Genomic DNA, 26,691 nt, shown 5'->3' with positions numbered 1-26,691 from the left:
AGACCAGACAGCTTCCATTCATAACATTCAGCTTTATGTGGATTTACAGCCCTGATGCTCCTGAATCCACAGATGCTGAGTTATTACTTACAACAAAATATAGCAATTGAAATCTCCCTCGTTTCCACACTTGGACTTCTGTTTCCCTCACTGGCAATGTTACTTTCCTGAGGCAAACTAATTAAGAACACGGGGAAGTAGTTTACGTTGAGAGCAAACAAAATCTGGCCACTTAATCTTTTATATATTATAAACCAAAACAATTCAGAGTAGGCAAAATATTGGATTTACGTGCTTTATTGGAAATAACCTTTTTTTTTCTTTTCCTTTTGTTTTATTTCTGGCTGCTCCCATGATTCCTGGGTAGAAACCGTTTTCTCTCGAAAACTCCAAGCCAGCAAGAAATTACTAAAATTTTTGAGAGACAATGTGTGCTTAGGCAGCTTTCAGACAGGTTTTCAGACACATGTAAGTGTAGATGTGTCTTGCAGTCATTCACCTAAGTGTAAAAGCAGGTGTAAGTTTATCTGCATCAAGCTTTTTAAACCCAGGTCTTCCCAGATTGTATCGTAGCCATGGTTGTGCTATCTCATCTAGATTGTGCCAGTATTAGATGATGACATAAGTCTGCAGCAGGTAGTTGTGGAATAACCTGTCTGCCTGGGTTGAGTTTTATCCAGTTATCTAACAGAGATGGGCTAAAATATGGAAACATGGAGTCTAACACCTTTCACATGGTGAAGAGGTTAACATGCTACCATAACTGTGACAGGGAAGGAGTATATAGAAATGGAGAAGGAAAAAAAAGGGAGTTCTTTTCTATCAGGGGCTTGCCACTGTTGACTGTTTTGTTTATGGTATAGAGATCCATGTCTTCTCTGGCTTGACATTAAATAGATTTAATATTATCATGGAATAGTTCTGGATACCTAGCCGGAATCCAGACAGTTGTCAGGCAGCGAGCATGAGTGACAGATAACAGCAGCATTCTTGCTGGGGGGCCCATTAGATCACACCATGGTAGAAGGAGAGAAAATAGGTCATTCTAATGTGTAACATAATGTAATCTGTCAGGCCATTTACAGACCAGGAGAATGAACATTGTTTAAAATGAAGACTGCGAGGATTGGTGTCCCACCTGCTTGTACAGCAGTTTGTATTCCTGATGTGCACAGTGATAGCCGCAAGTAAACTTTTCACTACATGACAAGAGCTAGCTGCTGTACTCTTCTTATGGCCCCCTGCTTTCTGCACCTGTACTTGTTTCAGCAAAATATATTGGGAATTATCCTCTTCAGAGTGAATTCTCATTGTTGCTGCTCCTCACTGGTTCGAGTGCTTCATAATTGACAGTCTATGTCTATGTTAACTAACAGGTATTCCAGGCAGATTATTGCCTCCCCAAAGGGTGGGCGGGGGGGGACTACCACTGCCTGCTGTTGGACTGATTGTCTTAGCCTAGCACATTGTGGTGTTTTTTGTGAAGTACCATGGCTCATAAAAAACCAACTAATCAGGTCAGGTCACCCAGCAAAAACAGTTTGGGGAAGGAGGGTAAGAACGGGGCAAGTACACAGCAAAACTGCTTTCACTCCGGCCTCCTAGATCCCAGCACTCTGGAGAATGAGCTCCTAGTGCTTATGTTATGAGAAATGCTGGATATGAATTTCCTATTTGCCTGTTACGTTATTCTAATTATTTTCTACATTACTTTTGCATTTATCCCTCTGTGAACATTTTTTTCCTAGGGTGAAGGATCCTAGTCTGTTTAATTTGGTCCATCCTTGTTCAGAAACTTTCCGTTCATTTGATCATCCTTGATTACTTTCTCTTTACTATTTCTAATGCTACTATATTCATTTTCAAGATGGAGGGACGAGAATTAGCTGCCGTATTCAAATTACAAATATTCAAACAGGTGCCCAAGGGATTTATACAGTGACATGACGTTGCTTTCTGTTTTCTTCTCTGTTGCCTTCCTGACATTTCCTAACCTGCCTTTTTCACTTCCACCGAGCTGACACTTTGATAAAACTATCCGCAGCAACTCAAAGGTATCTTTCATTAGTGGTAATTGCTAATTTTAAGTTCATTGCTGTGTTCATATAGTTACGGTTGTTTATTTCCATGTCCATTACTTTGCAGTCATCAACACTGAGATTCATCTTGCATTTCAACAGTATTTTGAAAACCATCTGCAAGTCTTTGTGATCAGATTTAATTTGTATTACCTTGTTGGGTTTTTTTCTCATCAGTAATCTCTGGCACTTTGTTTTTTCCAGATCATTTATGAATATATTGAATAGCTCTTTCAAGTTGTTTCTGAACTTTTAATCAATTGTTAATCCTCTATAGAAACTTCCCTCTTATTTTTTTGAGAGCTTAGGAGGTTTTTTAAGAGTCTTCATTGAGAGACTTCATCAAACAGGTTTTAGAAATGCAAGTTTTATATCAAGCCATCACCCATATCCACATGTTCATCAGCTCCTTCAAAGAACTAGATCAGATTTTTGCAGTATTACTTCCTTCTACAAAAGCAATGTGAGGGGCAATTGCTATGTCCTTTCTCTCTTATGCCCAGCAATTATTTTCTTCATTATTGTTTCTACCGATTTCAGCCATACTCAAGTTAGACCTCATGCCCCTTGCAACCTCTCAAAACACTTCTCAAACATTGGCGTTATCTTTGCTGCTTCTTCTCCTAGTACCGAGGCTGTGTTAGGTCTTGCTTTGGATGTCACAGTTTAATTGCTCAGCCTTTACTATTTCACGTTCGGTTTAGATTTCAGTCAAGATTTCTAAAATATTGCATCATTTATTCTTGTTAATTTACTGATTTTTTTTCCTAAAACCTTTTCTTCCAATTCTTCAGCTTGAGACAGTTCCCCTGGCTCTTCTCTCCACAGAAAACCCCAGTGTGGGGACCTCCTTACATCCCCACAGAAGATGCATGGATGCAGAGAATTAATTTAGCTTTAGTGCTTCATCCTTATCATCTTTGAGCACTCTTTTTACATCTCAGTCATCTGTCAGCCTTACAGACACTTTGGCAGGCTTCCTGCTTCTGTTGTTTTTGAAAATAATTTTATTACATGTTTTTATGTCTTCAGCTACTTGTTCCTCAAGATATGCTTTTCAACAGACTTACGGTTTCATATTTAACTTACCAGATCCGTGCTCTTTTCTGTTTTCCTTATTTGCACGTGTTGAGGGACAGTACTCTCCTTTTTTGCAGCTGTTAAACCAGCCTGCACGGGTCCTTTGAACTGACACCACCATTTTAAATATGCAGTGTACCAAATATTTCCAAATTAGAGCCTGATAATTACCCATGCCCCACTCCATCCTGTGACAGACACTATTCTCTGCCACTGTTGCCCATGCCCGCTCCTGACTGTCCTCGTCCACACACGTGGACCCGTTACTGATGTGGCACACTGTCGCTGCAGGGAGGAGCCTGATATAGGCTGAGCTCTCCTCTTCCTTCCCTTAGATGATAATGCGCCTCCTGCTTTCTAGCAAAGTGCCAGAGGAGAGGACGGCTGCACAAGGTATGGGGCGAACGTGGCTCTGAGACTTGGTGGGGGGTGCTGTGTGCCAAAGGGACTAAGGAGGAAAGGAGGGTTTTGGAATGAGAGGTAAAGTACTGTGCGGTAAGGGAAGAGCATAGGATCCCACTGCCATCTTGTTCATCAGCTTCCACAACAGGGCAGTGCTTTTGCAGGTTAAAGCCCTGTGCATCAGCCAAATCCAACCAGCTGGAAACTGAGGGAGGAGGTGGGCAAACCGAGAGAGGTGCTTCCCCCCACCTGAATCCTCCACACCAACCCTGCCAACACAGCCAAGACTCATTAGTTTATACTCTGACGATATTGCATGGTATTGTGTTACTCTCTTCAGGGCTGCTGTTGCACAGGTTTCCCATGGTGCTGCACAGCTCTACGTTGTCATGACTGGAAGTAGCACAGAAAACCCAGGTTCCCCAGGGAGATTAAGCACCTCTGGGGCCTTTTGTACCAACTGCTGGTGGTTATAGAGTCCTGAAAATTTGTTCCGTAAATCCGGTTCCTAGGAGGCTTATTTTGTCTGCGCACAGAGCTTGAGCCCAAGGGCTGTGCATTGCTCTGGATGGCAGGATAGCCAAGACACAAATGCGACCGGGCTGAGTGTTTTAGTGACTTGCTCTCCCTTGCAAATTTTACCCTCTTATCACTGCCAGTCAGTGAAGCTACACGTTAACTCCGTAGCAAGAGGTTTGTGTTTTTGGAATGAAATATTCTCGTGCCACTTGTATGCAACTTAGCTGGCTTTTATCTGTCGCAGCTCTAATAGATAACAGGTCCCTTTTTCATTGTTTCTGCTGAAATGTCATCTGAATTTTCTGTACAGATGTTCAGGGTTCACTTCTGTCCCTGGTTGCTCGTCAGTCCGACAGGTTGTTCTTGCAGAGCCGAAGAAAGACACAGTAGCTTGTGCTGTGTATCTCAGAGCAAAGCCTCACTGGATAGAGCTGCAAAATTAAAACTTTTGTTCATATGGCCCCTTTAAGCGGGCACGTTGTTGCAACTATGCCCTCTTTCTGTGATGGATGTGAGACTGAGAAGGGCTAAGCCTGAGCAGTCCCCAAGTGCTGAACTCTTCATAGGTGGTGACCTTCCCTGACGTTGTTATTACTGAATAACTGACCCAGCTTGGTGTAGGGTGATGGTGTTAAACTCTTTGGGATGCTGTTGTCAGACTGTGTTCCTTGCTGACATGATTTAGGCCTTGGCTCTTTTCATCAACAGAGAGATGCTGCTGTTCTTGGTCAGGGAATGGTATTCTGCCAAACTAAAATACCTACCTAGCGCTCTCAAAACCACATTGCTTTTTGCTTCTCCTTTTATGAACCTTCTGCTACACCAGTCCCACAGAACTGCGGTAGCCTTATGTCCCTTGGATCTGCCTCGTTACAATGGGGAGCCAGAGAGAAAATTTTACCTCCATGCAGAGAGCCAGCACAAAATGGAGGGTACTGGTCAACTCACAGTCGGAACTGAAAGATCCTCCTTTCAACATTGTCTAGGCTTCATGCTAAGCTCTGTACAAAGGTGGTTTTCACACAGAACATTATGCACAGTCTAAAATTGTCCTTGGTTACTCGAAAGCTTAAAGGAGTTGCCCCGGGCAGTTAAAAGCATAATCTGTCTCTCTGCAAACTGCAGAGCTGTCCTTTGGGATAAAAGGTGCTTGAGAAATGTAAGTTATGACAATAATGAAAAAATTCCTGTCTCTCTATGTCGTGGGGTGGTGCTTGAAATCATGCACATGCAGAGAGGGAAAGAATGGGCCCCTGGCAGGGGAGTTTTCCTGATGCCCCAGCTCTGACCCATACGGAGTGAGGATTCTTGAGTTACAGATGGAGAGAGGAATAGGATCAGAAAAACAGAACTGGTTTGAAGTTCAGGTGATGAAAAGTGGTAGGCTGGAGTTCAAAGACAGGATTATTGGCTAGTGTTGCTTTAGTAGTTGGTGGGGGGAAGAGCTTAAGGCCAGAGCATTACTGCATTGCTGATTTATCAACACAGCCAACACTGTGTATGGTATTTGAGTCACTTCTAAATCCAGCCGCGGGCAATGAAAAGCACATTTAATCCATGTGTTAGATTGTTTGAAGAGGTATCTGTCTCCTGGTCTCTCCCCGAGGTTGGGATTGCTGAAATTGAAAAGGAGATGAGAGAGGAGATTTTAACTGTTTCATACACCCTTCCCCTTTTGAGGCAGTCACATCTCCCATAACATCTTTAAAGTTTGGGTTATTGAAAAATGAAAGACTCTCTCCCCTCTTGCCGCCTGCAGAGAGTACCCCCACTGTCTCTTCTGTGACTAAGGGGCAAAAATCAAAGACAGGATTTGTATTTAAACAGTTTATTGTTTTTAAGTGTGTTTTTTTTCCTCAAGCTGGGATTAATGCTCTGCACTTAGGAATTCCAGGATTCATCTGCACTGTTGGCTCTGATCCCTCTGCGGCAGCCCACCACTGCAAGATAAAACATCCCGTATTAAAGTAACACTCCTTTAGTCTCTTTCTTCAGTTTTCTTCAATGAAAGAGTATGATTGTTTAACTAGTTCCCTCTATGGTTAATTCCCCTCAATTTAATACCCATATGCTCTGTTACCACACAAGGGGCTCACACTGGCTGTGGGAAGTTATAGACTGAAGCTCAAAAAATGTCAGGGCAAGATCAGGTCTGAGTTCCATCTGCAGAGCTACACCAATGCCTAGAATAAGAGTAGGGCAATCGGTGAGCAAACCTGAGCTATATTTGCAAATCCGCAAAGGGTACCTAAAGGAAGAATGAAAGAGCATCAGTAACTCGACAGAGAGAAGAGGGCGTGAAAATATTTGAAATAGCTGGAAAGCTGAAGACTGAGAAGAAAGTGCATTCGTAAAACAGGGTGTTATAGTTCAGTATTGATGTATGTTGACAAAACCCTAAGGCAGAGGGCTGGAATAGCAGGTGTGTAGCAGATCACAAATGAGCTATGTACTCAAACCTACCTGGGAGACCCCAACATTGAAACAACCCCAGCTGCTGTAGGGTGAGTTCATGCTGAACGAGCAAAGCTGCCTGTGGAGTGCTAAAAAATTTGCCTTGGTTCTGCAGAGCTCACATCAGTCACATGAATACAAAATCACCTGTAAGCAGCAAAAAAGAGGGTGCTAACAGTATCCAACAGGAAGCATACGAAGATCTTTTTATAGTTAGAAATAAGACATGATAAACCTCAGAACTAATCTCCAGTGATGTTATGGCCCTTCTTGTGGATCAGTTTATTCAGGCATCTTTAATCTAGTGCAAAGGGAGCAGGAAACACACATCTTACCCAATAAAAAAACTCCTTTACATGCCACATACAGAAGCTAACTAGGATTTAATGAAATATTAGGCTAAGCATTACCATACTTCTCACCTATGCGAAGGCAGCTGAAGGGTCTTTGCTGGTGAGGCAGGCATCAACTGGGAGGGAGGAGTTGGCCTCCATGGTTGCCATCTGCCACCACCTGGGTCAGGACTGATGGCACTGACAACTCAACTCAGTGATCCAAATGATTTGTGAGTGGTCTTCAACTAGACTGACCTTCCCAACTAAACCTCCTGTGATTTTCTTTTTCCTCTGAGATTTTATATCTCTCCATGTTGGTGTTTTCTCCTCTTGAATCCCTGAGTTACTGCTGGTGCTATCTCAACAGCCCTACCTCTGTCTATAATTTTTGCCCTGCAGACATTCTCCCAGCCCATTCTCAGCAGTTTAAGCCAAGTTGCACTGTCTCAGAGCTGAGCCCTGGATCCTTGGTACACAGGCAGCTAAATCCCTGGGTTGTCTGTCAAAGGAGGAAGCTTACAGCAGGCACTGCAGAGAAGGAGGGTTACAGTAGCTTGTTGGTTTTAGAGTGGTGTAATTTCGGAGCGCTCTCCATATCAGCACCTTATATTTTGGGGATCTTGTCTCAGTTCTAACAGGAGACAAGAAATAGCCTGCCTAACTAGAGTTGTTCATACAGTTTCTTTTTAGGGCTTTCTGGTTAAGAATATTTTGGATCAGGCAAGTTGACACTTCTCAAGCTGTAAAGTCTGGGTTGTTTTACGAGAGATGAAGTAAGGTAATGGAGCCTTTGGCTGGAGGGTCATTGTTCCCAGATGGACCTACCTTAGTAACCATTAAAAAGTGCCTCTATATTGGAGCTGGCTGGTCGTCTTCACAAGCCGTGCTACAAGAACTAGCAGCAATACACTTGCTTAATGTGGCACTGCCTACTTCTTGTCTTGTCACTGGCAGCCTCACTGTTGGGCTGCAGGGTCCATAAGCCAGCCATGGGAAATGAGTAACTCTTGAGTATAGAAGTGGTCCTGCTGGGTTACATCTGACTTACGTGAGCAGGAAGTGGTGAAGAAGCGACGCTCATGTTGCTGCTTCCCCTGCCACATCTGCTCTGCTGATGAAAAGCGGGCCTTGCTTTGCTATAGTTTCACTCTCTGCCTGCTCTGAAATAGGGAATACAGACTTGCTGCAGATTTTCCTGGCTGAAAGTTGCAATCACCCATACTAAGCCATCACAGAGAAAAGTCTCTTTCAACCTTCAGTGTTGTGGCCCCTGTCCAAGAACAAATTATATTTATTGCAGGCTGTTCATTTTGTCCGCAATGTGTCTCACTGTGTATCTCAAGAGTAAGTCACTGCAGAGGGTAAATGCATTCTTCTGTTGCATGACTTGCTTTATTGGGCGCTGTGGCAGAGTGGTGGTTGGTCTATAAAGAATGTTTTTCCCTGCTACCAGTTTATTTGGGTAATGTGGGCAAGCTTCTCCATGAGATTGCTGCAGATGTGTTGGAATGAGCATACACAATGGGTTGTTTGAACCACTGACCATGAGCTATTATAACCTCTTGGTCATTTCATCTCATGTACCTGCTGTCTTTTGATGTCTAGTAAGTAATGTCTGGCAATGGTTGGTGCCTGCTTGTCCACGTACAAATCACAGCATTGCCTATAAGCTTTCTAGAGGCTAGTCTCAGCAGCTCATATATGTTGACAAGTTTATATTTCCTTCCAGCTTTGCTCTGCCACCAAGACACAGTATGGAAGCCATCGCCAAGTTTGATTTCAATGCTTCTGGAGAGGATGAGTTGAGCTTCCAGGCTGGGGATATGCTGAAGGTAAGTACAGCCCCAGGCTTGACTAAACAGCATGCCTGAGAGTGCTGCCAGATCCTTCTATACTTCTATTTGCCTTGACAAAACAGATAAACACAGATATCTATAAAATGGGATATAAAAGCAGGATACTCATATCCCATAGGGCTTGCTATAGGTCAACCAACAGTTACCAGGTCACTTGAGTTTGTGTCCACTCCACTTGATTTTCAGTCCCTAAACTATGAATTTAGTTGTCCTACAGTCCTGCAGTAGTCAGCAGGGAAGGGTGAGTATCTTTGCTGGGGCAGAGATCCCAGTTCCTTGGTAGACAGATTTTGAGGGTGCTGTTTTCATTTACTATATAGGTAGTCTCATGTGACTACATTTAGGATGACTTTGTCTAAAGGCAGGCAGGATGAGTGTGGTCCAGAGAGATTGCTGTCTTCCTTATTTCCAACTTTTAAACTGTCTAAAAATAGTTATCGTGCCTTATAGAACTTATATCTAACTTCTCACTGTAAGTAAGTACTGTTAGTTGCCGCAAGGGATTCAGGCGATTGCAAATAGAAGAGGAAAAGTCCATGAAACAGTCTGTTACAGACATAATGAAAGAGTTTAAGCAGTCTTGGGCTGGTAATGTTATATACACCCTCGCAGGAATTTAGCAGAGGGGGAGTGGCAGAAGTAGAGTTGATCACATACAATACAGATGATGTGAGAGTCTCTTTAAAGTTGATTTGCATGTGTTATGGTAGAACAGTTCTCATTCTCCACAAATGAACTCACACGCTTCTCCACCCTAATTATTTATCCACTTCTCAGCCCCCATTGTAGCTGTTCTGTTTCAGTTGAAAATGCCTGAGTATAACTCCTCTCTAAGGCCTTAACTCCTCCATTGTCCAAAGGGGTGTTGTGTAACAATAGGATCTAAACCCTTATTCAGCCAGGGAGTCTTCACTACCTCCCTGTACAGTCCCAGCTATTCCATTTAATAGCCAGATATTGGGTCTCAGCCTTGTCTCTTCTGTCACCACCATTTTTTATGTTATTGCCCTTTTAATTCTCGAAGCTTAGAAAAGTTGATGGCATCCAGAACTCATTAAGATCAAAGACCAAGTTTTTCCAGACAGCTGTAAGAAATGTTCAGGAGAAATCCCTGCCTCTCTTCAGTGCAGACAAACAATCTCATTCCTAATTCCTCCTTAGGTCAAGAGTAGTCCCCATGTACCTACTATCTCATGATCTTCACCTGATATTTTCTTCCTCAGGAGACTGTGGTTTCATCAAGTCCCTGACTGGGGTGATGGTGTTAGCCAGATCACTTTTCCTTCTGTTCCTCAGTTTTCCTTCCTGTAAAATCATTATAAGATAGAGCTTCCTTACGAAGTATATTGGAAGCTACAGATGAGAAGTGTGAAATAACAGTACACACTGATATACTTACTAGTTGTTACAGAGGCATCACGGCCAGAAAAGTCAGATTGCCTCTTCCTTTAACATCCTGGAGGTAAACAAAACAACACCTTAGCCGCTCAAGCAATAGTAACAGTAAATTAGCCTGAGTAACATCTCTCCTTCTGGCATATGCACACATACGTTCATACCCCATCATGAGCCCCCTCCTGCTGCCTGTACAACCTGCTGGCTGTCTTTTCTGATTTTTAAAGGAGATAAGATGAACAGTATTGATGTAGAGATTAGAAAACAGGAAATCTGAGGCCCTCAACCAGCAGTGACAGGAGGAAATCCACCCTCTCACCCACCCCACATCCTTTTTTGCGAGGATGACACACTGAGAGAAACCTGCCAGCCTTGCAGTGAGAACCAGCAGGTGGGTCTTTCTGGAAACCTTGCTGCCAACAGAGCAGGGCCTGAATGCAAGCTGGGAGTACCTATCACACCCTTTGGTTGGCCACAGCAGCAAAAGAGAGATTAATCTGGCATCGAGGGATGGGGGAAGCAGTGACTGTACAGGCAGGGAACTCCACAGCTTTCTGTTCCCCAACCTTTCTGCATCCAAATGCATAAAATAGGCCTACATGGCAGGCACGGCAATGGAGAATCCATTCCAGAGAGAGTAACATCCTGTTGCCAACACCAAGCAGATAGAATGTGTGTTAGGCTCCCCAAAACACGAGATTGGCCTACAGAACAAGTATTATTATTGTTAACAATAGATTTTAAATTAAGCCTTGTCCACATGCTTTCTCCTTTTAAAACTGTGATGGCTCGTGCTTTCAGGCTCCTCTCCAAAACCAGGGAGGAGAGCAACATGTTCTACTTCATGAAGCAGAATTCTGTCCTGGGAATTGGAATGTCAAACAAAACACCAAAGACCACAACATTTGCAGTAAATTCACAATGTAGTTGTATCCCTGTCCTCTTTCCTCTAGCTTAGGGCTATACCAGGGACCATCAGTCATGGAGCAGTGAATTTGAGCAGTCCCTGGTCAGCAGCACAGTCCCTAAGGACCATTACAGTCAATATTAATGTTAGCATGCTTGAAGCTTCTCCAGTGTGTGCTGTGGGCTGGCGTCCTGTTATCCTACGATCTCTTAAGTGTAATAGTGGCTTTAAAATACTTTTTGCCTCTTCCTTTTATGTACCTTGGCAAAGCTCAGGGTTGTGGAACACTTAACCCACTATATAATCTCTTGCAAAATGACATGTGAAAGCAAATGGTAACATCTGTGCAGTTATAATGCACACACACAGAGATAATGCTGTATATTCCTCTGTACCCATACATGTCAGCGCAGTTTTCACAGATTTTTTTTCTTCCCTTGTGAAATTGAGGTGCTCCAGTACCAGCTATTAAAAGCAGCACAGAAAACTCCTTAAATCCTTATTAAGACCTTCAGAGCTGAATTTCTTCATTTCACAGACAACAGAGACATGCAGATGGCATCCCCAGCCACCTGGACAGGCATTCAGATGAAGGGATAAAGTTAACAATCAATCCTCCTAATTCTGCTTGGCCTTCTTTATGGCTTTGCTCTGAAGTGGTCATCAGCCACTAACCTTGCTGCACGATGGCTGGGAAGTAGAGCATGTGTGTAGCTCTCTTCTTACAAGAAATTTGAGGGTTTTGCCAGAATCTTGGTTACTTTTGCTTTCCTCAGGAGACATATTCATTCTATTTATCTCTCCACTGCAGGTTTTGAGCTCCCAGGAAGATTGGTACAAGGCTGAGCTCCGGAGTCAAGAGGGCTACGTTCCTAAGAACTTCATTGATTTTCATGTTCCGCCGTAAGTGTCACAGAAATTGCGTGCACCACCATTGCACATTTTCACAGAGTGCTGTTAAGACAGTACAACAGAGGAAGCACTGGTTATAACATACTATGATTTAAGGCCAGCAAGGATTGCCATAACGCTATATGCAGTTCTGCCAGAGCACCTTATTTCTAGCCTGAAGCATCCTCTGTTCTCTCAGAGCTGAATTGTTCTCAGTTCTCTCTGTCACTCCCAAGTGTCTTTGTTATTGCTGCTCAGAGGGATGTCACTGGGATGTGGCAGGAACTGCATTTAGTTCTCCTCGGACAGAAGGAGAATAGGCATGATGTGAAGTCTTGGCAACAGAGACTGAGCACAAGAGGAAGAGCAAGAGATCTCTCTGAAACTTAATTACAAAAAATGTAATGTCCCCCACCACCACTCTGCTTGACTCTTGACGGCAAAAACTCCTTTTTCCCCACCCTGCCATCCGCATTCCCTACCCCCAGAGAAGTGGGTGTGAGTTTCGCTCGATACACTAGAGGTCAGTGCGATGCTACGAGAAACGTGACAGCTGGTGTTACTCGTGGGTTGACAGAGACGCTAGACCAGGCACGCCACTCTGCCCCCACACACATGCAGACGCACACACCCCCGCCACATACACGCACCCTTCTCCACGTTTCGTGACTGCACAGCCAAACACAGATCTGTGAGAGGACACACGTACGTCACTTCATTCCTCTCTTACCTTTTAGTAGGTGACATTGCAGTTCCAGAAGGGACTGGTAGGTGTTTCAATACATGTTAAATGTGCTCTCCAGCCCTGTGCTATAAATATGACAATGCGTGGCATTTTTACAACCTTTTCCTTGCAGATGGCAGAAAGGCTCCCTGAAGCCCCTCTGATTGTACCCTTTTGAAAACGTGCTGCAGCACCTCAGGAGCACACAGGCAGAGCAGGCACCAAGTCCAGTACTGCAGGCTGTAACACACTGATGCCCTGAGCAGGCAAACTGGGAGTGTACACGGATTTTGAGGGTACAAATAGGTGCCACTGTCCTCTTTGGCAGTGGCGCTTTCCCGCGTTTTTGGACATAAGCCAGCCTGCTTGTTCAAGCTAAAGGACACTATTAGTTTACTGTGCAAAGATGGGCTTGTGCTTTTGGGCCTCAGGGGAATGCAATCTCCCAGTCAGTTGTTCTTGTTTGCTCTTTCACAGGGCGGTGGCATCTCACAGGGACACTAGCGGCTTCTTTTTTCACACGTTTTTCTCATTATGTTTTCTCTGTGCAAGAGCTGTGAAGAAATATTTCCACTTTGATGCTTTTCGATGAGTAGCAGGTCTGGACTTTGAAGAGTTCAGGCCAGATGCTAGAACCAGACATAAGGAAGAAAACTGTCTCCTATTTTTGATGGGCTAGTTTTTTCCCCATCTCTGTCTCGTCAAGTAATAATTGAGACTGGTTATCAATGCTTTTTAAAGTCTGATTTCCCTTTGCTGATAATACATAGGTAAACTATGATGATAGTAAGGAGAAGCATAACGAAAGTCAAAAGTGGAAAGTACAGAGCTTGTGAAACTATCAGTCCTTAATTTTAATGCAATGCAGGCAATTTAGCATTACATGAAAGCAGAACACTGCAGATTATAGATCTTATTAGCTGTAGAGTTGACATATATAAGTGTCATGATTTTTTTTTCTCTACTGAAAAATTCCTATTGACACTGTATTATTTTACTATTCATGGTGACTTTCTCATTATTTGTCCAGTGCTTTATACTATCATTTGTTACGCTTGACTAAATTTACATAAGTGTGCTTATGTATTCTGTGTTTCTGGGATTTTGTGGTATTATAACTCTTGCAGGAACCAATTTATTAGTACTAAAACGTTCATGGCTTGCTTCTGCTAAAAATTTATGTGTGTCCTTTGCTATATATCCATCAAAGCCCAGTAATTTTCAATCAGTTTAACAAAAGCAATTTTATATATATGTCTGAGAATTATGTGTGTATACATATACATACATATTTGTAATTTAAAATTTCTTTGATTAACACCTTACTGTACCATGCCTGTAATTACAGTTTCAGCTGAGTGTTGCTTCTTAACAGGCCAAAGCTTACATTGTTCTCTTCGCATCTACGTGTTTTTACTGCTCAAAGAAAATGGTCTGCACCCATCAAAACCCTGTAACTTAGCGTGCACATGGCCACTGGGAGTAGTCATGTGGGCTCTTGTGATCCTTTTGTTTTGTCTTTTCTCCACCCTGCTTATTCACGTTCTCCCTACCTTCAGCTTTTTTGTTCCTCACCTTAATTCACGTTTCTTATTCATGTCTCCATGATTTTTCCCATTTGGCAGCTGGTTTGATGAAAGGATATCCCGCCACGAAGCAGAGAACACCCTCATGAGCAAAGGAGTTGGCTCCTTCATCGTTCGAGCCAGTCAGAACTCTCATGGTGACTTCTCCATCTCTGTCAGGTATCTGCTGCTGATGACATTTTCCTGCTTCTCTTCCTCTTTAGTGGTGTCCCTAGTCTTCTCTTGGCAGGATTCCTAATGTGATGAAGCTTCTTGGGAAGTTTTCATGCTGCCAGTCACTGGCAATGCTGCTGTATTGTGAATGAGAACAAATTAGGCATCTGATTCTCAAATGTTTCCGCCCCCTTTCAAGTGACACAGTGAATGCCCCATTCCCAAACTGCATCCCCTGGTGACCTGCTTCTCTGAAAGAGCTGCAGCAAACCGGAGTGATACATGGGACACCTCCCACAGCACAAAACTTGTGCCTTGCATTTGTTTTAATTCCCTGACAGCTCTGGTTACTGAATCCAAGAATTCCACTACCACCCATCAAGAGATTACTATTATATTATTAACATATTTCCCACAGGTCACTAAACAGCCATGGGACAGCAATGGCTTTTAGTTCCTTGCAGCCCCGCTGCATTTCAGCAACTTATTGTAGCCCAACTCTTCTCAGAGTGTTTGCTTTAAAGCAGAGGTCTTAAATGATGGTTGGTTTCCCAATTTTCAGTTGAACAATTGATAACCAGTTTCCAATTAGAGTCGCATGTAGCAATGAAAAGACATGTGTGCTCTTTCTGATTCATGGAGCTCAAAAAGTATCTGGCAGGAATTCAGGAAAATATTCTGTTACATCTACACCAATAAACACCAATAAATTAAGTACAGTCAGGCTCTTTTTCTGGCCCTGAGATCAAGTAACATGGCAGAGTTCAGATCCTCTTCACCCCACAGAACAGCTGTATTCAAGCACCTCACTGTGAACAGTTCCTGGTCCACCCTGTCCCCCAAACCATGGCCCAGCACTACTTAGTGAAGGGCTTTTTGGTTTAGACCAAAACCATGCTAACACTTTAGCAGTTTATGTGACTATAGGACTCCAGGATAGCACTCAGTCCCTGCCCGCCCCTCTCTTAGTTTATTTCTGGAGATGCAGCCACTGAGATGAGTAGTTTGAGTTCCTAGAGTTGCACAGAGCAAGGAGGTGGGTACCAAAACCAGATCACATCTGGTGCAAAGAAGAATTGCCCAAATCAGACAAGCGGTAAGAGGAGGAGAGTTGTGGGAGAAAAGCAGGGGCAGAAGGTTGAAACGGTTAATTTAGCTTGGAACAGCAACTAATAATTTATTCTGGTGGATGACCAGTAGTAATGGTATTACACTAAATGTTATGCAATAATAAAACTCAGTGTGTAGTTTCATGTGACTATGTCTGCATGTAGTGATGCGCATGGTTTGAAAAGGTATAATACATTGCATATAGTTAATGCAGACTGGGTGTTAACAGGAACCTGAAGAGGCCAGTAGGTAGACTACAACTGCACCTTTGTCTCCTGTACAAAGTACGGAATAAAGCTATCAGCCGTTTGTGGCCCTGAAAGCTTCTCTGGCCTTTTATTTCAAAGGAAAGGCTTTAAAACCCTGTGCTTTGTTCTGATAGTGCTTTGTGACTGGGCAGCCCTGCAGCACTCCGTGTTTGTAAGTTGAGTCTTTTGAAATACAGAGCCACATCTAGGTCCACTACACACCACGACTCCCATTGCTTTACTTTCCAGAAATCTAGATTTGGCCAAGCAAGAAACTTTGGTACCCTTCTAGAAAAGACTTTTTCATAAAAAGATAAAAGTGCAATCTGGTTGATGATTTCTTATTTTTCCAATTGGATCCAGGCATGAAGATGATGTGCAACACTTTAAAGTGATGAGGGATTCAAAGGGTAACTATTACTTGTGGACAGAGAAATTCCACTCGCTAAACAAGCTAGTGGATTACTACAAGACAACTTCCATCTCCAGGCAGAAGCAGATCTTCCTGAGGGACAACAGCCAAGAAGATAAGGTAAACATGAACTATCCTTAGGAGTTTCCCAGTAAGAAACCTTTCTGAGCAAGGAATTCAGCCCATAATAATGTCTCAGTGTAGTGGGGAAAGAGTCTGTCCTTGGAAACCAAATCACACCAGCACACTGCTGGGACCTGCAACATAGGTTTTTAGTGGATTCAGTGGTATGTACAGTTAAATAAATGAACAGAATTTTCTGATTCTGTTTTGGATAGCATTAGGCAGTGCCGCAAATCTGCATAGAGGTGCTTTGCTAAAGATGTGCTAAGGCCCCAGAGCTGAAATTATGCCTGCAGGAGCAGGATTTACCTTATTGAAATGCCTAGATTTCATAAGGGCAGGTACACAGCTGACTGATAGGTCTGAGAAGAATTTGAGTCTGGTTTCCTAGTATCCAGAGTGCAGCTGTTATTGCAGTTGAAAGTTTGTCTGCTCAGAAGAATCGTTCATCTTCTGTTACTGAGTGAACACAGTAAGGAGTGTGGAGGAACTGAGGGCAGAACCTGGAGCAGTGGCTGGCAGGAACTGAAAAGTACTGCTAAAAACATAGCTGATATGGGAACAAGTTGTGCGTTCAGGGAAGATGTAGTGGATGTTTGAGAAGGCAGGGAAATCCCAGTCCAGTGAGTGCCTGGTTTTGTGCCAGGGGAACAAGCAAATGACGTAGTAAAGACTGCTATGCGTTGCATACACAGGACTGGGAGTGAACGTGCCTGGTCACCCCAGTAACCAAAGTCCTGCTTTATTGGGAAGCGGATTCTGGTATTAAATTACCAGGATGTGCAGGTAGAGGCAAGGCAGAAAGTACGCGACTTGCTCACTGCAGCAGTAAAGTTTTATAGGCTGCGCGTGGGTCGTTCTTGCTGGCTCCAAAAGAGAGATGATATATTTTTCAGTCTGAAGAAGGGGCTTTTGTTGTTGTCTCCTTCTAGACCACTTACACAGAGCTTTAAAAATGCATTAGTAAGGTATAAAATAGGGGCTATGGGACCCATGAGAGAGAGATCACAGCGAAGAACTGTCAGGGGAAGGAGAAAGGAAGACTGTACGCATGTATATCAGTAAAAAAAACCTGTTTGGGCTGACTGTGAGCAGGAAAGGAAAGTGAACAGCTTTTGCTCCAAGATGCAGACAGGCAAATGAAAGAACAGGAGTCGAGTTTGCTTTGGCAAACACTCTGTACATTTGTTATGGTGATGGGCTCAGCAGGGTATGTTTAGCGCTCATGACAGTGGGGTTTCTGTTCACAATTCAGATTTCTAGATGCTGCAGCCATAAGATAAAATGATAGTAATATACAGATTTCAGTGCAGAGACAAATGAAGTCTAAGGGCAGTATTTCCAAAAAGAGCTTGGCTCCTGTGCCGGTCCTTACATCAGTGGCCACCTTTTCAGCTTGACACCTTCCATCACTATCCACTTTTCAGGTGGGGAATGGCTATGACAAAGAGCTAAAATATGGGATTCCTGATTTGTCCTTCCGTTCACAGGGGCAGGATCTTTCCTTTGGAAGAGCCTTCAAGGTAGAAGGTAGTGGTAGTGATCACTGTGCAATGATTGCCAAGGTTCAGTCGAGGATGTGGCGGGAAACAAAACGTGACCTCACTTTCGTGATCTTTCTTCCATCAGGAGAGGCGCGGTGGCAGCCTGGAACGGATGGGCCAGGAAGGATTCCGCCTGGGTGGGGCAGCTGGAGAAGATCACTCTTATCTATCCAAGAGATATGTAGAGCATCCTATCCCCATACTGCAGCAGCAGCAGGTACCACCAGGAATGAGGGACTGGGACATCAATCCCAGGCACATGAAACATTGGCCTTAATTTCTCAGTAGCAAGTGAACAGTCACTTTGTCAAAAATCTGCCACCCTGAACCTGCTTTAGGAAGCAGTTAGATCTTCATATGGGATTAGCAGTGATGATGGCGTTGGCCTACAGAGCTCTTCCAATATGTAACAAATATTTGGGCTTTTATTTAGTTCTGTGATCCGTAACTGATTGACAAACTGGCAAAAAATAGATGTCAGTGTACAGTGGTCCTTTCACGAGGAACTTATGGAGTTTTGGGGGCTTCTTCCCAAAAACTGGAAAACAAGGGATGGTGTCATGTTCTTGCTTTGTTTAGGAAGGGACACAAAGTATCATCCAGTGAGAGTGCAGAAAAACACTCCCAAGTCTTTCACAAACACACATACATGGTTTCAGGAATTATTCTCAAGTTGGCAGGACAAATGAACCCTTGCTGTCTGTTTCTTTTTTCTGAATTATGCTACTGACATTCAGCACCACAAAACACATCACAGGGATGAGAAATTACTATGGTAGCCCTGTGAGAGTTTGGTTTCCTTATAATATTCCTTGTCCTCTTCCCTGTTCTGGTCCCTCTCTGCACTCTTTCATAATTCTGCATCCCTGATGTGTGTGAGGTTTCTTTACTCTTTTGCTTGCATAGGAATGGAGAGGACAACAGCAGCACCTGGTGCTGTCGTCTTCAAAGTTCTTCCTGATTAATTTTGGAGGAAAATATTTTCCTGAGGTTGACTCATATCTGTAGGTAGAGACAGTGTAGCATCATCCAAGGAGAGGACTTGTCCTACTGAAGGAAAGAAATACAAAACCACATCCCTTAAGGCATGAGGGCTCCCACATAGCAAGGCCAAGGGCTATCATAAAATGTCTGGTCTCTCATCAGACAAGCAGTGTGGCCTGCCAGGGGACTTCTGATGGGATAATACAGCTTCTGACAAAGCTGAAGGCCTGGAATCTTTGGAGTATAGTCTGTGCATGAGTCACATTTGATATGTAGCAGAAACACTTACAGGAGTGAAGTATCCATGTAGTAAGTCTTGCAGCTGCAAAGTCAGAGTGAGTTCAGTCACTTTCAGGCAGGTGACATGCAAGTTGTGCTCCAATCTCAGGCAGCCTCAGCAGCCTTTTAGGCTGACAAGGGAACAAATGAGGCCAAGGGAGTTTTTGGAAGAGTGGGTGCAAGAAAGCAAGCAGCAAGAAGAAGAGGACAAAAGCTGTTTACAAGCAACAGCAAGCACAAGCTGTTGTTCTTCATCCCCTCTGTTGACACAGCTGATCAGACCCTGTGTCACTGAAGCACTGCTGCAACCTGAGCTAACACGATAGCAGATTCTGTTACACCATTATCATAAAAAAAAAAAAAAAAAGCCTAGTGCATGCACTGAGGGCCTGGAGGGATGAAGACACTTCATGACTCTCAGCTGTGCCAACAAAAGAGAACTTGCTCCCTAGATGTTGCCTGCTTCCTCTCTCCATCTGCCTGGGCTGATCTGTGTTGATATGACTTCAGATGTGTGGTGTTATGGCTTCTTTTCTTTGAACCTGATTTTGTCTCTTTCTTCCTTGGTTAATTGGGCTACTGGATTCTCAGGCTTGCTCCCTGTACTTTATAGCATGGAGCAGCCCAGAAAAAAGTTAAGTAGTGAGTCCTCAGATATACAGTCAGTTGCATCAGCATCACTGCCATTCCACCAGCATATGGAACAGAGAAAGAGCAAGGAGTGAGCAGGACAGGGCGTAATCACTCCAAACTGGTAAAAGTCCCCATGGCAATCATGGTTTTCCACTCTCCAAAAGTCCCAGAGACCAAAAAAAGCCCCTCTCTTACCACTTTTCCCAGGAGCTGTGGAACACAGCTGAGGACACTCAACTTCCAACTTCTAAGAAGAAAAATCCAAACCACAGCAGTCTAAGTTGACTTCTTCCATGAGCGACATTGCTTGCAGGACTGCAGCACAAGGCCTGTATCGGAAACAGACATCCAAAATATTTACTGAGAGCTGGACCCTGACTCCCTGGCCACCATTGATTCTTAAAGCCCCTCATTTATACATTTCAACATATACATGAGTTTTCTCTTGCTGTTTTCTTTCTAGGACAGGTATGGTGGGAGTCTGGACAGGAGAGGTGGGCTGCATGGACTAAGGGATCATGGCCAAGGAAGTGCAGTAGCCATGCAACGGAGACACACAGACCCAGTTTACCAGCAGACACCGGTAGGTGTGATGTACCTGGAGGGCCTCATCTGCCCAAATCAGTGGGTCCCTTAGCAGTGACCAAGCAGTCTGGGCAATGTCACCTGCACAGAGGTTGCATGAGTAATAATGAATTAAGCCTGTGAGGATATATCTTAGAAGATGTTTCTGAGTCTCAAGGCTCTATCTCAGCCATTTGAATCTGCTTCTGGGGCACTCTGAGGGCAGGACTATGGAGTTATATGAGCATAGTTCTAGGCCCAGTCTTAGTTAACATGCAGACTTAGTAGAAGAGGGAACTTAGCATGAGCTCAACAAAATGGGCATCTGTGAATGAGCCCAAGCTCACCCGTGGGTTTCAATCAAGCATGGGTCCTGTCCAGCAGAAGACATTTCTAAAAATGTATTGATCTTTCCCAGAAGGGCCTCATGTTCACTGGTGCAAGGGACTATCAAGTATTTTTGCCACCACAGCCAGGCCCTCCTAAGCACAGAAGCTAGATGTACAATACTCTTTCTTAGTCCTATAGAGAGTTGCTTCGTGATACTGTGCCATGCTGCAGCGCTCCTGTCTTTCAGTACACTCATTGTCACACTGTCTCTTCGAGTACTTTTTGCTTCAGTCCTGAGAAGACCTGTCATCACTCAGTTCTACTTGTCTGCACCTGGCACATCCTCTCAGACCTGCTATGCCATCAAAGTGGAACTCACCTCTCTGTCACTCTTATCTGTCAGTGCCTCTTATCACAGTGGATGTGGGCGTGATCCAGTTATGTCTCTGCAGACATCTCAAACTGCTCTCCTACCTGGATCCATACCTGGCAGTTTACCTTAAGTAACCACCTGCTTTCCAAATTCCCACTTTGTGAATGCTTGCACAGAGCATGGTGTCTTTCTCTGCTTCAGCCCATGATTCCAATGTCAACTCCAAAATGTTTCTCCATCAGTTTTTAGGAGTGTGATCTGAGCCATGTTCCTCTTCCCTGAGGAAATGTACAGTTTAGCCGAGAACAATCAGAGAACGTAGATCCAAGCAGAGAAGGGAAAGACAGCAGACATTTCTCAAGTGTGAGAGAAAGAGGACAGATTGGATTAGGAAATTTGGAATAAACTGGGAAACAGGGACATGTCCTCTTTTGGCAAAAGTCCCAAAACTTTATTATAATCCAGCTCAAAATACAATGGGTTGTATCGCTCAGAAGCTGTGGCAATGAATAAAAACATGCCCTTGCCTGCCACACCAAATCAGTGATCTAGAAGCCATAAATCCAATTATAGGAAGGTCTATGTGTCCAGCCAAATAACTAGGAGCCACGTCTAAGCTGGGCCGTAAATGGAAGATGTAGCAAAAATTAGTTGGCCTTCAAAAAGATCTCTTCATCTGTGCCTGCAAAATATTCATCCCAAATTGTCCATGTCCCATGGCGTGGGTGTCAAAATTTTCCCAGAAAAGAAGTCCATACTATGTCCTTTAAAATCTGATTTCCAGTCCAAATGGGAGATTGACTGCAATATCTCTTACAATCAATTTCTCATAAGAAAAAAACCTGACCATAGTGCTCATTGAAGTGCAAACCCAAAATAAACTGATACACCCAAATGGTTCCTAAGTCCCTTTGAACTCAGGGGACTGAACTTGGATAGAGTCCACTCTGCCGCAGAAGTGCCTGAAACAGCAAGTATCATTCTTTACAATGTTCACTAGACTCTACTGTGTGTTGGCTCTCTTGGTGTACCCCTCATCCTCTACTGGCCAAGGACACATCCCTATATCCATGCAAGCAGCAGCTCACCTCCCTGGAGCCATTCACTTACAGTGTACAGCACAGCAGGACTCAGGCAGGAGCTCTACTCCATGCTCCTATAACTGGCTTCAAACATGGCTACCACAGCAGAGGAGACAGAGCCACGTGAACACTATTTCCTGAGGACCTACTCTCAGTCTGACTTTACACCTTGTGGTGCGAATACCCATAAATATACCGAGGCTGCTGAGAGCCCAAACAACACCCCTTGGGTGTCCCTGTAAATTGGTCCTTCCTTCCTGGCATCTTGGCCACTTCCTTGTTAAAATTGTGAGATGGTCTCAATTTCAGCATGCTTGTTTTCTCTTAGTGAACAAATGTACTGAGTCGTAAGAGGAGTGACAGGAGGATGATCGTTAAGAGTTCTGGCTCATTATTCCCTGTCTCTATCTCTTTTCCAGCGAACACTATGGGTCCGTGCCTTGTACGACTTTGATGCTATGGAGCATGATGAGCTGGGCTTCCGCAGTGGAGACATCTTAGAGGTTCTGGACAGCTCCAACCCATCATGGTGGAAAGGACGTCTGCGTGGGGAACTGGGTCTCTTCCCTGCCAACTATGTCACACCAGTGCACCTGTGAGGGCACAGTATGCCCCAGAGGGCCATGTTGGAGCTGCTCTTCTGACATGACAGGGAGAAAGAGGGGAGTGCATCTTCCCTTGCCCCCAGGACATATGGTGGTTTTGGTTTTGTCTTAATTTATTGGCAACTGATCTTTTGAAATGTTGGTATGAAAGGGAACCCTTTGAAGAGGAGAGGAATTTTTCCCTTATTTTTCACATCTGTGGTGGAGAGGGAGCAAAAATCCTGGACTGTTCATTGAGACCTTGCTGAATCCTCCCTGTCCTTTCACTTCTTTGTCTAAATATTGATAACTTCCTGCAATTAGGTTTGTTATGCGGAAATGCACCTCAGACAACTCAGGCTTCAGTATTCAGGTCACCCTACCCCTTCCTTTTGGAAATGGTAGCACTCATAGTCTCTTTGGGCTCCATTTCTCCTTTCTTTCAGAGGCAGGAGGAACACCCAGGTGAACTACAAGATCTTTAGTAATCACATTAATCCTTCAGGTAAGGAAGGAAAGTGAGGAGGCCTTAGGTTGAGGTGCAAGGCAACCCTGACTTTTCTAAATAGTTTCTGGCTTATGCCTCTAGTATTTTCTGTGAGTATGGACTGTACGGATATACTGGATGAGAAGGGAAAGGATCCTGTAAGCTTTGTACAAACAAAGCAGTGGTGAAGGTGTGGGAGTCTGAGAAGCTACCTTCCTTGCTTATTCTAAGTGTCCTGATATTCTTTCTGCACCCCATAACAACAACTTGTCCCATTTTCAAGCTGCTCTCTGAGATACCTACACTTCTGTTAAGACATCCTGGTTAGAGAAGGTCAGGCCCTTCTGCTAAATTAGTATCCACTGGATTGGATAACAATGAATGTCCCTCACTGGTTCCTTTTGTAAAACTGAATTGGGAAGGGGCTGAAGAAAAGAGGTTTTTCTGGTTTGAGTGCAGAAGTTCTTTCCCTGAGAACATGGGGTGTTCACGATCACCGTGTACACAACTCTGACTTGCTAGTGGAATGCCTCATCCAACAGATTAAGCTGTTACTGTACAGAGTGCAGGGAATAAAGTCATGGCCATCAAACAGTCTGTTCTCTGTTCCAGTTTCTTTTGGATGAAATAATGTAAATGATTAGGTTTTCAAATCACAGCTGAGTGAATGCCCAGATGTGATACAAATATACTGCAAATGCACATTAAAAATGATTTGAACCCTGAGAAGTAGACACTGCTGCATAACCACCGCTCAGGCAAGTTTATATTAAACAAGCTGCCTGAATTTTTCACATGTGGGACCTTGGCAGTCAGCAAGGAAGTGATGATTTATCATTCTCAAAGAAAGAAAGAAAGAAAGAAAAGGCAAGTGAAAAACTCTAAAAACAAATCAGACCCAGCAAGAGAAATGTCCTTACCTTTTGTTAGTCTCAGTGGGAGAAAAATAATCCTGGATATAGGTTCTTGGTAAAGTCCAATTCAATGTGGCTGACCTAAATAGAGCTGCCAGCTAGACAGAGTATTAGCAGAAATAACCCATTGTCAAATTTTTGAGAGAACTCCACCAAACGCAGATTATTAATGGGTGAAGTGAAATGAGGATCATTAACAAGGCATATAAGCTCTAAATAGAATAGAAAACTTTGAAAGACATGTTAAGAGCTTATCTCCATTGGCTACCAGGGTTGTTCAGGAGAGTGAGAGTCACCACATGACTTCCTGGGCTGGGCTTGGCCCTGTTCTCTTGCAGGAGCTCTGCTCTGGGCCTTTAGCATCTCATTTTGAAGTGAAGTCCATGAGGCCTCTATCGGAACAAGCTACGTTATTACTTGTTGTGATTTGCTCTTTTTTAACTTTTTTTTTTTTTGCTAAAGTAACATCAATTTTGGAAGAGAGAGGGTTAATAGTGTTAAGAGAGGATTACAACCAAGGGAAGATGGAAGCAAAGAAGCCAGAGACCAGCAAAGGTAGAGGAGGGATATGAATGATGAATCTTTCAAATTCAGGTCTGTCTGGAACAGAAGAAATCATATGCTCACCCTTATTCCTACCATCCTAAATCATCTTTCACAGAATCACAGAATGTTAGGGATTGGAAGGGACCTCGAAAGTTCACCTAGTCCGATCCCCCCACCGGAGCAGGAACACCCAGATGAGGTTACACAGGAATGTGTCCAGGCGGGTTTTGAATGTCTCCAGAGAAGGAGACTCCACAGCCTCCCTGGGCAGCCTGTTCCAGTGCTCTGAAATTAATTCTTTTTTTTTCATTCTTTCTTTCTTTTTATTGGTTACTTTTAAAATTAGAAGCAATGTCTCCTTTTCCTTTCCTCAGCACTCTAAAGACCCTCTTGGTAGTGAAGATGTAGTTGCACAAAATTAATTGAAGATAATGCATTTAGCAGTTTGATAGCTCTTCACACATTTGAAACCCCTTTACAGAGATTAACTAATTAAGCAAGTCTAAGTAGTACATTGTAAGTACCCCCATGTTAACTCATTATTCATTTGAGGAAGAGGTAAATTTACACATGATTTTTTAAATTGATGTTTAAGGAATTAATACTCTAAAGTAATTAGCACTAAAGGACTGCACGCTAATTATGGACAACATACCAGAAACACAGTGAAATCATGATTTCCCATTATGAGCAGCACCTAATGACACCAAAATTCCTCAGAGGCAAAGGTATCATGGCATCTGTGACAAATGTACTAGTGCCATGTTCTGCCCTGCCTTGTGCAGCTGGCCAAGTGTTGGTCTGCAAGACCCAGCCCCGCTCACCTTTGTTTCTATCACTTGCATGTACTGTACATGCCAGCAGCTGGAAGGCACAGGCATCAGACTGCATTTTTGTACCCTCCCAGAGAAGTTGTTTTCCTCTTGGCAAAACAACAGCACAGAGAGGAATCATGGCCATTCCCAAGTCAACGGAGTCTCTGGATACAAGAAGTGTGGGCAAAGGGGGAAGTTTTGCTGGGGTAGAAGGTGCTGTAGCCACAGGATGAAGGTGTTTTCAACATGCTCTATGCCATTTTCTGCTGTAGTCTGCCCATAAAATGGTTTCTCCCATAGATCAGGTCACTTAATAAGGAAAAGGAAAGAGAGAGAGATATACTCCTCTCCTCCACCCATATATCCTGCCGATCTTCCTGCTTCTTCTTCCAGCAGGTTTTAGTTGTAACACAATCCTTGCTAATACTGTGATGCTTCACTGACACCTGTGCTGTGATAAGCTCAGATTCTATTACCCACGCAAGAGGCACATGTCAGCAGAGGAGGACAGGAGCCTTAAGATGATGGTGTGGTGCACTGAATTTACCTGACATTTGTCAATGTTTTGTAAAGAACTAACCCTCCAGAACACATCCCAAGAGAGTCCACTGTGAAACCAAAATGGGAAGGAATAAAAAAGGAACACAGGAAAGTATTCATTTGGGTTTTTTTCTTGAGCAAGAAAGACAGTTCATGAGAAAAGACATTGTAAACAGAGTTGAAGTAGGTAAAGTATGTGGGAAGACAAACATTATTATAACACATGAAACTGAGGAAGATAGACCTGCACATGGAAAAATAAGTTTGATGAGCACAGCTGAGCTATGCTTTCTCCTGTCTGAATGAACTTTTCACCTACATTCTGCTGAAGATCTGTATTTTGTTTATAAATGTCTCTGTGATTAATAAGGCTGAGCGAAAAAAAAGTAAATGGAAATCTCTGTTCATGTGAAAAGCTGTCCAGGTGGTTTTCTGTGCCACAAAACAGAGATGTCTGTCTTGGTGTATGTGCTTGCTATAACAGCTGAACTCTCTGGATGTGCTACAGAAAGAACAGCAACATCGCTGGTTCCCATCTGACTGCTGGCAGTGTAAGAGCACCAGGGAGATGATCCTCAAGTGCTGCTGCAAATCCAGCACCTGGGCAGGCTGTTAGGCCTAGGCTGTACCAGGGATACAACAAGTTCTTGTGTTGTTGCTTTTTTTAAATTGAAAGTAGTTCTCAATTGCAGTAGGGTGTGCAGGAAAAGTAGAGCTTTTCTCAACCAGGTACGTATTCAGAA

The 26,691-nt window shown here is 43.6% G+C and overlaps 1 protein-coding gene across 1 annotated transcript in view; it reads left to right on the top strand.

Moving 5' to 3' along the window:
* Positions 1–23,903, top strand: part of GRAP2 (GRB2 related adaptor protein 2) — a 40,533-nt gene extending 16,630 nt beyond the window's left edge. The window contains exons 2-8 of the mRNA XM_065850243.2: positions 8,598–8,700; positions 11,838–11,929; positions 14,267–14,386; positions 16,102–16,270; positions 17,903–18,034; positions 20,177–20,296; positions 22,482–23,903. Of these exons, the coding sequence (XP_065706315.1) occupies positions 8,598–8,700; positions 11,838–11,929; positions 14,267–14,386; positions 16,102–16,270; positions 17,903–18,034; positions 20,177–20,296; positions 22,482–22,661 (916 nt within the window). The 3' untranslated portion in view covers positions 22,662–23,903. The remainder of the gene's footprint in view (positions 1–8,597; positions 8,701–11,837; positions 11,930–14,266; positions 14,387–16,101; positions 16,271–17,902; positions 18,035–20,176; positions 20,297–22,481) is intronic.
* The last annotated feature ends 2,788 nt before the right edge of the window (positions 23,904–26,691 follow it).

The sequence above is a fragment of the Patagioenas fasciata genome, chromosome 1 (genome assembly GCF_037038585.1).
Source record: "Patagioenas fasciata isolate bPatFas1 chromosome 1, bPatFas1.hap1, whole genome shotgun sequence".
In the NCBI taxonomy this organism is placed as follows: Eukaryota; Metazoa; Chordata; class Aves; order Columbiformes; family Columbidae; genus Patagioenas; species Patagioenas fasciata.
This window is presented reverse-complemented; position numbering and strand designations above follow the sequence as displayed.